Source organism: Cebus imitator, unplaced genomic scaffold, assembly GCF_001604975.1.
Source record: "Cebus imitator isolate Cc_AM_T3 unplaced genomic scaffold, Cebus_imitator-1.0 Scaffold178, whole genome shotgun sequence".
NCBI classification, from domain to species: Eukaryota; Metazoa; Chordata; class Mammalia; order Primates; family Cebidae; genus Cebus; species Cebus imitator.
In genome coordinates this window covers 3,244,637-3,257,052 of record NW_016107493.1, presented here as the reverse complement: position 1 = coordinate 3,257,052, position 12,416 = coordinate 3,244,637, and the positions used below count along the sequence as shown (strand labels likewise).

Here is a 12,416-nt window from a genome sequence, read left to right as displayed (position 1 = left end):
TCTTTTGTTTGCTAATAGGAGTATAAATTGTTACAAGTTTTATTATTATTATTATTATTACTATTGAGACAGAGTTTCGCTCTTGTTACCCAGGCTGGAGTGCAATGGCGCAATCTCGGCTCACTGCAACCTCCGCCTCCTGGGTTCAGGCAATTCTCCTGCCTCAGCCTCCTGAGTCGCTGGGATTACAGGCACGCGCCACCATGACCAGCTGATTTTTTTGTATTTTTAGTAGAGACGGGGTTTCACCATGTTGACCAGGATGGTCTCGATCTCTTGACCTCGTGATCCACCCGCCTCAGCCTATTTTTTTTTTTTTTTTTTTTTGAGACGGAGTTTCGCTCTTGTTACCCAGGCTGGAGTGCAATGGCGCAATCTCGGCTCACTGCAACCTCCGCCTCCTGGGTTCAGGCAATTCTCCTGCCTCAGCCTCCTGAGTCGCTGGGATTACAGGCACGCGCCACCATGACCAGCTGATTTTTTTGTATTTTTAGTAGAGACGGGGTTTCACCATGTTGACCAGGATGGTCTCGATCTCTTGACCTCGTGATCCACCCGCCTCAGCCTCCCACAGTGCTGGGATTACAGGCTTGAGCCACCGCGCCCGGCCACGAGCCTATTTTTTTCTAATGCTTGAAAAACTACTAAGGGTAAACATAAAAATATGCTATTATTCAGCAATTTCATTCCTGAATACATTCCATTAGAAATAAGTGCTATGTTCACCAAAATATAAGCATAACAATGTTTATAGAAATTTTATTCATAATGCCTCCAAATTAAAAACAACTCCAATATCCTGAATGATAGAATTAATAAATAAATTGGTAAAATATTTTCATAACAGAATACTACCAATGGAAAAAAACGAATGTATGCAACAACATACATGAATCTTTCATACATAATGTTAAATAAAGGCAGAAGGCATTACAGAGGTTATACTATAAGATTCCATTTATATGAAGTTCAAATGAGGTAAAACTAATTTACAGTGATAAATATTAGAATAACATCTTGGGGGGTTACTAAGAGAGATACATGGGAGCATGCTGGGGGTACAGAAATTTTCTGTTTTTAAAAAATTTTTTAACTTTTTATTTTTGGAGAAAGAGTCTCATTCTGTTATCCAGGCTGGAGTGCAGTGGCATAATTTTGGCTCACTGTAACCTCTACCTCCCCCTCAGCCTCCTTGGTAGCTGGGACTAGAGGCTTGTGCCACCATGCCTGGCTAATTTTTGTTTTTTAGTAGAGATGAGATTTCACCATGTTGGCCAGGCTGGTCTTGAACTCCTGACCTCAAGGGATCTGCCTGCTTTGGCCTCTCAAAGTGCTGGGATTACACCACACCTGGCCATGTTCTATGTCTTGATGTTGGTAGTATTTACATACATTTATACGTATATAAAAATTTACCAAGCTGTAAATTTCTTGTGCACTTTATTTATTTATTTAGAGACGGAGCCTCGCTCTGTCGCCTAGGCTGGAGTGCAGTGGCGTGATCTCGGCTCACTGCAACCTCTGCCTCCCGAGTTCAAGCAATTCTCCTGCCCTCAGCCTCCTGTGTAGTGGGACTACAGTTGCACACTACCACGCCCAACTGATTTTTGTATTTTTAGTAGAGATGGGGTTTCACTGTGTTGGCCAGGATGGTCTCAATCTCTTGACCTCGTGATCTGCCTGCCTCAGCCTCCCAAAGTGCTAGGATTACAGGCGTGAGCCACTGCGCCCGGCCTCTTGTGCACTTTAAATAATTGTTTAAAAATCACAGTTGAATAGAGAAATACTGCTTTAGAGTTTCAGTAGTTTTCAATCCAGGTGATTGAAATCAGAGACTTCAACTTCAGGTGCTTCCCTTTTCTGGCTAAGACTACTTACCTTCAATGATTTGGGCGACATATTTAAAGTCTTGCTCTACATTTCCTTGCTCAATTTTTTTCTCAACAACAAGAAATGAATTGTGCTCTAGGGTTTGCTGTAGTGGAAAAACAAACCGAAACAACCCTAAAAGATTTTTTTTTTTTTTTTTGCATTCTAGTAAACCATTTGTTTCCCATCAAAATTCCATGCTGCATGTTCCTACTGTATCAGATCTTCAACACACCAAGAAAATCAGAGCCAGGGCAGCATGAGTCAGCAGAAAGTGGATTCAAATTGATTTTAGGCATTGGTGCCTCATTTTGTTCAGTGCTCTGGGGAAGGGCTGACAGGGACACAAGGGTATATAAACATGTTTCCCACCTCTCCATTGCCGAGTGACGATCTAAGGCAGTTTGGCAGTTAGGTGTTGACTCTGGGGTAAGGGGGTTACTCAGGAGTAAAGAGAGGTCACGAAGGAGGGGGCTGATGGGGCCCGGAATGCTCAGGAATGGCCTTGAATTGGTGACTTGAGTTGGATCCTGAATCATTTGAAGTCAAAGGCACATCGTAAAACAATAGTTTGAAGTTGAAACAAGCTGAGGGGCCAAAATGAGCACAAGGCCAGACTGGGTATAGGTTTTCTATGAAGAAACAGTGGAAGATAAGTTTTGAAAGGTTGATTGTGGCTGGACTATTAATTACCTTGATTTGCTGCTAAAGAGTTTGGACCTTATCTGAGGGCACAGTATTAAATAGGAAAAGTGACCTGATGAACTTAGTGACTTAGGAAAGTTAATATGTTAGGTAGATGGGCTGAAATGGAAGACAAGAGCCTCTTTTAGTGGTTTTTGTGGTAAATCTGAAAAGAAGATGGTGAAGACTAGGCTGGAGAGTGGAGTGAAAATGAGAATGAAAAGAAAGGGGCAGCCTTAAGGGACATTTAAAGGAAAACTGGAAAAGAACTTGGCGACTGTTGGGAAGAACAGGGAAGAATTGAAGTGGTTGCTCAAGACTGAATCTACTTGGTGGGGGGCGGGGGTGGTGTCCATATTGCTTATGCATCCATCTATCCATCTATTCCTCCCTCCCTCAGTCATCCAACATATGTTTATTGAGCATCTACCATGGGTTTAGAGCTTTGCTAGGCTCTGGGGATATAAAGTACAAGAGCATACAACATGTCCTTGCCCTCATTAATAACAACTAAAACAAAAATGATAGGTAATGTTTATTGAATGCATTCCCTGTGCCAGATGCTATTGTAAACATTTTACTTGGATTCTCTCATTTAAACCTACCATGACCTTTTGGTGTAGGTACTTTTAGAGTTCCCATTTTACAGATGGAAAAGCTGAGGTATGAGGAGTTTAAAGCTTTTGCTGCTATTAAGAGGCTACTAACAGCAGAATCAGATGATGAATCCAAGTAGTCTGTCTCCAGAGCCTGTGCTTAAGCAGTAAGTGGGCAGGTAGACAGAGGACCTAATAGTTGTAATAAATAAATGTTACAATTTTTCCTAATTCTACAGTGCTCTAGATATTCCCGCTGACTACTTTTGTATATGAGGTTATAAGGACATTTCTTGGTTGTTGCTTACTGCATTCTTAACCCATGCCTTAGCAAGAGGCCGCAGGAGAAGTAGGCGCAGAATGCTTCATTTCCACAGATCCCTATAGAAGCAATGGTGGGAAGGAGAAGTCTAAGCAGGAAAGGGGTCAGTTTCTGTCTTGAAGGGCAAATTGCTGGAGCTTTCACTCTAAAACTACAGGTAACACTAAGCAAAGTATAGATGGAACCCAACTTATAATGTTTTATGATTCCATGGGTGGAACTGTGCCCTAAGTCCACCACTCTAGGCATTCTAGAAGACACAAAGTGGTCTGACTACCTCTATTGTGATAATCCTTGGCTCTATGTCTTCATAAGCAATCTTCACTTTCTTAGCAGCCTCTCTTGCATGAGCATAGGTATCATCGGCCACAATGCTGACGATCTGGCCCATGCAAATTACCTGCAGAAAAGCCACATGTTGTAATTAGCAAAAACACAGACTCATTAAAAAGGAATTACTGTTCCCACATTTTTACCTACTGGGTTTTTATGACCAAAAGCAACATTATTTTCTACCTATGAGAATAAATTTACAACAGTGGTTTGAGTGAGATTTAGGGGGCACAAAAGTTGAAAGTAGAACTGAATTATCTGGCTTTAATTATCTGTCTTCTGATTGTCCTTGGCCACACGACTCGTCATTCCTACCGCATGCACAGTCATCCAATTAACCTAGCATTCTGCTGGCTCTTTCAAGGTCCTATGATCTGTATTGCTTTTATGGCTTTCATGACTTTAGAGAAGTATTCTTTGAGGACTTATGGCTTTTATCAGAATCTCAAAGAGTCCACAGTTTAAGAGAGAAGTTGAGAATAACTGAGGCAGAGTCATTGGTTTTCAGCAAGTCTTTGTGATGTGAATATGGATTTATGGATGGCTACAGGCATTGCCAATAATCATTTTGTCATCTCCAGCAAGGTATTTGACTAATAAGCCACACGTAAATCACCCACCTCATTCTGTGCACAGAAAACCTCTCCTTGATACTTATTATCTCCTGGAACATTCTCTGCTGTTATCACATCAACACCACCTGGAAGTGCCAGGGCTTCTGAGATATCAATTGATCTAGGGGAGAAAATGTGAAGGTAGATATTAAAGTTACAGGGGCAAGTTCCTAGTGATTTCTCAAACACAGGGAAAATGATAATGGACCTCATAACTAAATCGTGGAGTAATACTCTACGTTCAAAAATGCCAGTATTTAGCAGGTGTTCTAACTCTATGTTCAAAAATGCCAGTATTTAGCAGATGTTCTAACTCTTTCATAACCTTGGATCTTTTGACAACTATGCTTAAAAAATGATTAATTCTCAATGAGAAAAATAAATGCATATTCTTTTTTTTTTTTGGTGAGACAGGGTCTCATTCTGTTGCCCAGGCTAGAGTGCAGTGGCGCGATCACAGCTTACTGCAGCCTTGACCTCCTGGACTCAGGTAATTCTCCCACTGAAGCCTCCCCAGTAGCTAGGACTTCAGGCACTTGCCACCATGCCTGGCTAATTATTTTGTATTTTTTGTAGAGATGGAGTTTTGCTATGTTGACCATGCCGATCTCCAACTACTGAGCTCCAGGGATCTGCCTGTCTTGGCCTTGGATTACAAGTGTAAGCCACTATGCCAGAAATTAATATTCTTGTTTGATTTAAATATATAATAAGCTCTTGATTTGAATATAAAACAGTGAATACATTTCAGTAACATTAGGAATCTCTTTTATTTCCTTACGTGATCTTTGTATGAGCTCTGATGCTGGTGATTGCAGCCAGAAAGAGTTCTTGGTCAATGCATAGCATGTCATCAATGTATATAGCTTCCCCTGTGGTGTGTTTAATGGCCGACTGGTACATGACTGGGTGTCCAGCTGGATCTTGTGGGGGTTGGTAGTGATCCACACACTGTTAACAGACAAAGTAAATTATTTTGCCATGAGGAATTCTCAGGCCCTGAAAATTAGGTCTGATATATTTGGCTTACTCACAAGTTAGGAAAAAAACCCAAAACCAAAAAACTATTGGCAAGTGCCTGTAGTCCCAGCTACTGGGGAGGCTTCAGTGGAAGAATTACCTGAGTCCAGGAGGCAATTGGGTATCCATATCCATGAGTCCAGGTTAATAAATGTCCATTAAGTATTAAGTACGATGGTAAGGGATTATAGTCCGGTTGCAATTCCCCTCTTGCCCCCAAAAGAAGACATCCTAGATTCAGAGTGGTTGTAATAAAGCAGAGAAGGCTTTCTAGAGGCAGTAAATGTTCACTCAGGTTTTAAAGGAAGAACAGGTATTGGCCAAGCAAAGGAGGTAATTTTAGGTAACTAAGCTGAAAATAATAGAGAACAATGATTCCCATGTAGCCTTGAATAAAAGCATAGAAGCTAAACCAAGCCGGCTGTGTGTTTATAGCAATAGGTAACATCAGCTGGCTTCAATAGACATTATCTTAAATATAGTTATTGAAAAGAAGGGGAAGTATGCATAATGCACACATCTGAAGGCAGAAACATTAAAAAACAAGAAACCCGGTCCTGAAACAAGAAACCAACCTGAAACATCTGAATTCCTTGGGGTGATTCTATGGGGAAGTCTTCTAGAGCACTCATGAACTTTTCTGGGATGTTGGGAAACTTACGGGGATCCTGAAAAGAAGATTATTTCCTGTTTAATTTTTACAATTCAAGTGAGTATCTTGGAAAAATACATATGGAAATAAAGTTATTCAATCTATTCTGTTAGATCTTAGATGCCAGTTCTGCTGGGAGAAAGCTCTCAGCTTCAAGTTCCCTAAGCTTGTAGCAGTTGCTTGAATAATAACTACATCTATTTACATGCACAGAAAAGTGAATGTTGTTTCCAGGAAGTAAAGATTTCCTTTCATGACAAGGTGCCCTTTTGAATGAATTAAAATATAGATACTTCTAAATAGAGGCTGTGCTTCTGAACCTGGGCCAGCCTTGTGGGCATGTATCTCAAAGAAACAATTGAGGGAGTTGAGAAAGATTAATATATAAGGATGTTCAATTGAAGATTATTTGTGATAGTAAAGAAACTAGAATTAAACCAAATATCCAACAATAGGGAAATTATGGTACATCCAAATGCAATATTCTACAGTCATAAAAAATAATTTTGCAGAAATGTCTTTAATGACATTGAAAAATTCATGAAATATAGTAAAGTAAAAAAAGTTACAAAAATTTATGTACAATATGATCCCATGTTTTGTAAAGAAAAGAATATAAAAATATAAAAGTATGTATTCCAAAATGTTAATAGTGGTTATGGTAGGATTATTAGATTACAGTTCATTTAAAAAATTTTGTTCCTCCATATTTTGAATTATTTTATGATGATAGTATAATAAATAGAAGGCAATATGTAAGATAATATATGATAATCTATTAAATATGCTAATCTATTAAACATAATCTATTAAATATATGATAGCATACTGAATACATTTTTCTCTATCTTTTATATGTTATCATATATTTATAATGTTTAATTATCAATGCCATTAATATGGATTTATATGTGATATAATCTATTAAATCTATACTTATATTTTTAGACAATATGTATAAAATTATATACTTTTCTACTATGTTATATAATACATAATAGATTATATAATATAGAATATAATAAAGTAATAATAATAAAGTTAACAAAATAATAAAAAGGACTGGCTGAACTAAGAGAGCAAAGCTCTCAGTCATAAAAGGGATGTGGGTGTAATCATCTGTCTGCCATTTTGGGATCACCTCGTGGCTGATAAGGGGGCACTCATGGTCATGGGTCATATTCTGAGAATCACTGCTGTGGGGGTTATTTTAAACTAGGCTAGGTTAAAAAAATAGTTAACAGAAAAGTAAAAATAATCTAAATGTCAAAAATAAGGAATGGATCAAATAATGAATGGTGCATCTATCTCTAAACATGCCATGCAACCATTATGCCATGATGCCACTGAAAAATATTTAATGTCATTGAAAAATGGTTATATTACTAAGTGAAATAAGCAAGCTATACTACACAGTTATACACATATATACACATACACATATACATCCTTAATGAAGGGTTTCAAAGGATGCACAACAAAATAGTAATAGTGTTTATGGGTGATGGGATTACAAAAGATTTTCTTCTCCTTTTTAACTTATTCACATTTTCTAAATATTAAAGTATTATTTTAATTTTAATAAGAAAACTTTCTTTCAAAAAGGAAAAGATATCCACTTTTTAAAGTCAGCTTCTGCTAATGGAACACAGTCTTTCTCCATCAGGTCTTGTTCTGTTGCTGATGAGAAACTGTGATCCCCTGTAGAGGGAGACGCATTCTGATTTTGGGTATTCTCAGCCTTTTTAGGCTGGTTTCTTCCCTTCGTTATAAATTTATCCATCTGTGGTCTTTATAATTACCGTCTTTATAGTTGGGTTTCTGAATGGACGTCCAACTTGTTGATTCCCGGCGCTAGAATCTGAGCAACCCACTGTGCCGGCCAGAACAGCAGCTTTAAGATTGATGGTGCTTTTCTGACTCTGCACCGAGAACCGCCGCACCAAGGCAGCGGCAAAACCGCCTCACCGGCCTCAAGAGTCGCGCTGGCGACACATGGGGCTCCTCCGCTGGGAATCTCCTGGTGCGTGAGCAACAAAAATTGATCTGAAAGTGTGGCGTCCTCTCGTTCTCTGCACTTTCAGTGGGAGCTGCAATCCCGAGCTGCTAGTGATCAGCCATCTTGGATCTCTCTGGGAATTAAAAGAACTTGTTCTAACCCAATGCAAAGAAACTAAGAACTTTGAAAAAAGGTTTGACGAAATGTTAACAATAACACACAATTTAGAGAGGAATATAAGTGAATTAATGGAGCTGAAAAATACAACACGAGAACTTCGCGAACTATGCACAAGTTTTAACAGCCGAATTGATCAAGCAGAAGAAAAGATATCAGAGGTCGAAGACCAACTTCATGAAATAAAACAAAAAGACAAGATTAGAGAAAAAAGGATAAAAAAGAACGAGTAAAGTCTCCAAGAAATATGGGACTATGTGAAAAGACCTAATCTACGTTTGATAGGTGTACCTGAATGTGACAAAGAGAACCAATCCAAGCTGGAAAATATGCTTCAGGATATTATTCAGGAAAACTTTCCCAACCTAGCAAGGCAGGACATATTCAACTCCAGGAAATACAGAGAACACCACAAAGATATTCCTCAGGAAGACCAACCTCAAGGCACATAATCGCCAGCTTCACCAGGGTTGAAATTAAAGAGAAAATACTGAGGGCAGCCAGACAGAAAGGTCAGGTTACCCATAAAGGAAAGTCTATCAGACTCACAGCAGATCTCTCAGCAGAAACCCTACAAGACAGAAGAGAGTGGGGGCCAATATTCAATATCCTTAAAGAAAAGAACTTTCAACCCCGAATTTTACATCCAGCCAAACTAAGCTTCATAAGCGAAGGAAAAATAAAATCTTTTGTGAACAGGCAAGCACTCAGCGATTTCATCACCACCAGGCCTGCTTTACAAGAGCTTCTGAAAGAACCACTACAAATAGAAAGGAACAACCAGTATCAGCCTTTCTAAAAAATACCAAAAAAAAAGAACATCAACATAATTAAGAAATTGCATCAACTAATGGGCAAAACAGCCAGCTAACATTAAATGATAGTATTAAACATACATATATTGTTATTAATTCTAAATTTAAATCGACTAAATCCCCCGATCCAAAGACACAGACAGGCAAAAAAAAAAGCCAAGACCCATTGGTATGCTACATCCAGATCCATCTCACATGCAAGGATACACAAAGACTCAAAACAAAGGGATGGAGAAAAATTTACCAACCAAATGGAGAGCTAAAATAAATAAATAGAAAGCAGGAGTTGCAATTTTTGCTGATAAAATAGATTTCAAAGCAACAAAGATCAAAAGAAGCAAAGAAGGATATTACATAAAGATAAAAGGATCAATGTAACAAGAGCTAAAGATCCTAAACATATATGCACCCAATACAGAAATACCCAGATATGTAAGACTTATAAAGAGACTTGGACTCCCACACAATAATAGTGGGAGACTTCAACATCAATATTAGATAGATCAATGAGACAGAAAGTTAACATCGATATTTAGGACTTGAACTCAGATCCGGAACAAGTAGACTTAATTAACATTCATAGAACTCTCCACTTTAAATACACAAAATATACACTCTTATCAGTACTACATCACATGTATTTACAGGTTTAAATGAAATATTGGTTGGCTGCTTGTTATTTTCTTCCTTCATTTTTTTTTTTTTAATGTCTCTATTATTAAACACAATTACAGGCATACCCATTTTTAGACTGCATTCTAGCCCGGGCAATAAAGCAACACCCCTGTTCTCTCTCCCTCTTCCTCTTCCTCTTTCTTCCTTTCCTTTATTCTTTTTCTTTATTATTTTTCTTTCTTTCTCTCGTTCTTCCTCTAAAAAAAAAAGAAGAAGAAGAAGAAAAAAGATAATTTACTTACTGAAGACTTCTCACCACTGTAGGTCAATCTGACCTTGCACGTTAGTGTTTGTCACACAGATAAGGCAAATGGTGTAAAGTGTAATGAAGCTGTCCCTTTCTCAGCCCAGGAGTGAAGGAAGGGAGAGGGAAGGAGAAGAGCAAAGTGGCCCAGGAAGAGACATTGGAGTCTGGGAAGCATCACACTAAGGGCAACAGCCCAGGAAGCCTCCACGTGTTATCAAAGGCAGGCGGTTGGGGAGTCCTTCATATACAGATCCATGCTGAGAATGTGAAGGCACCCTGAAACCCAAAGAAGCCATGTACCATTTGATTCAGTCCTCACCTCACTTTCAGGTAGAACTTGAAGAGGGTGCTGATGATGAGGGTTCGCCTGTACTCCATCATGCCACCCTCAGCTGCTGGTGGGATGTAGATCTCATCCAGGACCCACTGGCAGGCATCACTCAACATTTGGTCATCCCATTGCCTAGTAGGAAAGGATGTTAACGTTTCACAGAAGAGGCAAAGACAGAATATCGTATTTGGATGTACCATAATTTGTCTCACAATTTCCCTGTTGTTGGATTTTAGTTTAATTCTAGATTCTTTACTATTACAAATAATCTGCAATTGAACATCCTTGTAGGCAAAGACAGACACTAAACTGACATGGCAAGGAAAGATGGAGAGCAAGCTGTATCCACCTTTGAAGTCTAGACAAAATGTCTTCCAGATAGTTCATTAGCTTTTTTTAAGACGCAGTGCTTTCCAAACTTTCCATGTTAAGTCCTCCTATATTATTATTTTTCATTTCAAGGGTTGGGAAAAACCAAAGCTTCATGAGATCCGGGCCTTTGTCGGTCTTGTCCACTGCTGTATCTCCAGCAACCAGATGAGTGCCTGGCATACACACTATACTAGGTAAATATTTGGTAAATTACCAAATTATTGGAGATAGCTGTAAAATATTTCACAAGTCAATGTTTCTATATGAATTTTTTGGAAGCATGAAGTTATTTTTGTATCTGAGAAAAAACTCACATTAAGTTCTAACTGTTGACAGAGTGGATAAAAAGTATTGTAGAAGCACTAGTTGGAAACATTTTTAAAAATTACTTTTCAAATGTTAGTGATAATGAGAGTGACAGGAGGGAGGCCATTTAACCTTTTAAACATTTCATCTTTTTAAATGTGGTTTAAGGGCATTTTCGGATGTCTTAGGGCACAGCATTGGAGACTTACTATACAGCCTAATTAAAAGTGAAAAATTAAAGATAACATTTGCTCAGACTAAGTAATTTGTGCATTAATCTCATTGCAGAAACCTGTAATAAAAGAATCATTGTACCTTAAAGAGGGTGGCTTTCGGGTGGCTTGTATTTATACTTTTCTTCAGTGCTTAAATTTTCTAAAGGATTGTATATATTTTTATAATCAGAAAAAAAATTCCCAAAGTGCTAGTTTCATTAAAAAAATCTAAAGTAGAAAGGCCTGAGTTTCATGACCCAGATGTACTATGTCATACCTCCCGATGAGCTGCTTGCAGGTTTGGCTTGCAGAGACAATGGCGGGGCTCAAGCTTCCATAGAACATTTGAAATTCCTTGATTGTGTTTGTGCCATCTTCAAACTTCATGCTTATCCCAGCATTGACAATAGCAAATGCATTCTCTTGACGCTGGGCCACGCAGAGTCCAAACACAAAGTGTCACTGGAGATAGAAAAACACTCAGAACATTTAGTGCTTACTCCACTGTCTGCCATACAGCGACACCTTTGATGACTGGGTCTCTAGGCACTGTGATTGACTATAGTTGACATATATACCATATATGGGTACTGTCCTATGTGGTTCATATGTATTGATACTTAGTCCTTACAAGTCTTCTCATTTTCAATTTGTGATGAGGAAACTGAGAGGTTAAGTAACTTGCACAAGGTCACACAGTAAGTGGCAGAACTGGGGTTCAAAGCCAAGCAGTCTGGCTCCAGAGTCTATGCTTATCCGCTAAGCTTTATTTCTTTCAACTCTGAATGCTCGCATGTGGCCTCAGGCAAGTGACTTAAAAACCTGGGTCTTAATTTTCTTTGAAGTGAGAAGGCTGGGTTAGATCAGGTGGTGCCTCAGGGGCTGCTAAATGGAATGAGGGGAAGATTGGCAGATAGGATGCCTCTGAGATGGAATCACCACAGCTTCACTTTCATCTGTTTTAGTTTGCTGTTCTATGTAAATTTCATTAGAACAAAGAGTTGTGCTGTTAAAAAAAAAAGAGAGAGAACAGGCTTGAAAAACCACTGGACTTGGCCGGGCACGGTGGCTCACGCCTGTAATCCCGGCACTTTGGGAGGCCGAGGCGGGTGGATCACGAGGTCAAGAGATCAAGACCATCCTGGTCAACACGGTGAAACCCCGTCTCTACTAAAACTACAAAAAATCA

At 38.9% G+C, this 12,416-nt stretch overlaps 1 protein-coding gene across 1 annotated transcript in view; it reads right to left on the bottom strand.

The window, feature by feature from the left end:
* Positions 1-12,416, bottom strand: part of LOC108315709 (aldehyde oxidase 4-like) — a 47,980-nt gene that overhangs the window by 29,384 nt on the left and 6,180 nt on the right. The window contains 7 exon segments of the mRNA XM_017545165.2: positions 1,879-1,975; positions 3,749-3,871; positions 4,425-4,539; positions 5,200-5,369; positions 6,014-6,106; positions 10,304-10,466; positions 11,505-11,689. Of these exon segments, the coding sequence (XP_017400654.2) occupies positions 1,879-1,975; positions 3,749-3,871; positions 4,425-4,539; positions 5,200-5,369; positions 6,014-6,106; positions 10,304-10,466; positions 11,505-11,689 (946 nt within the window).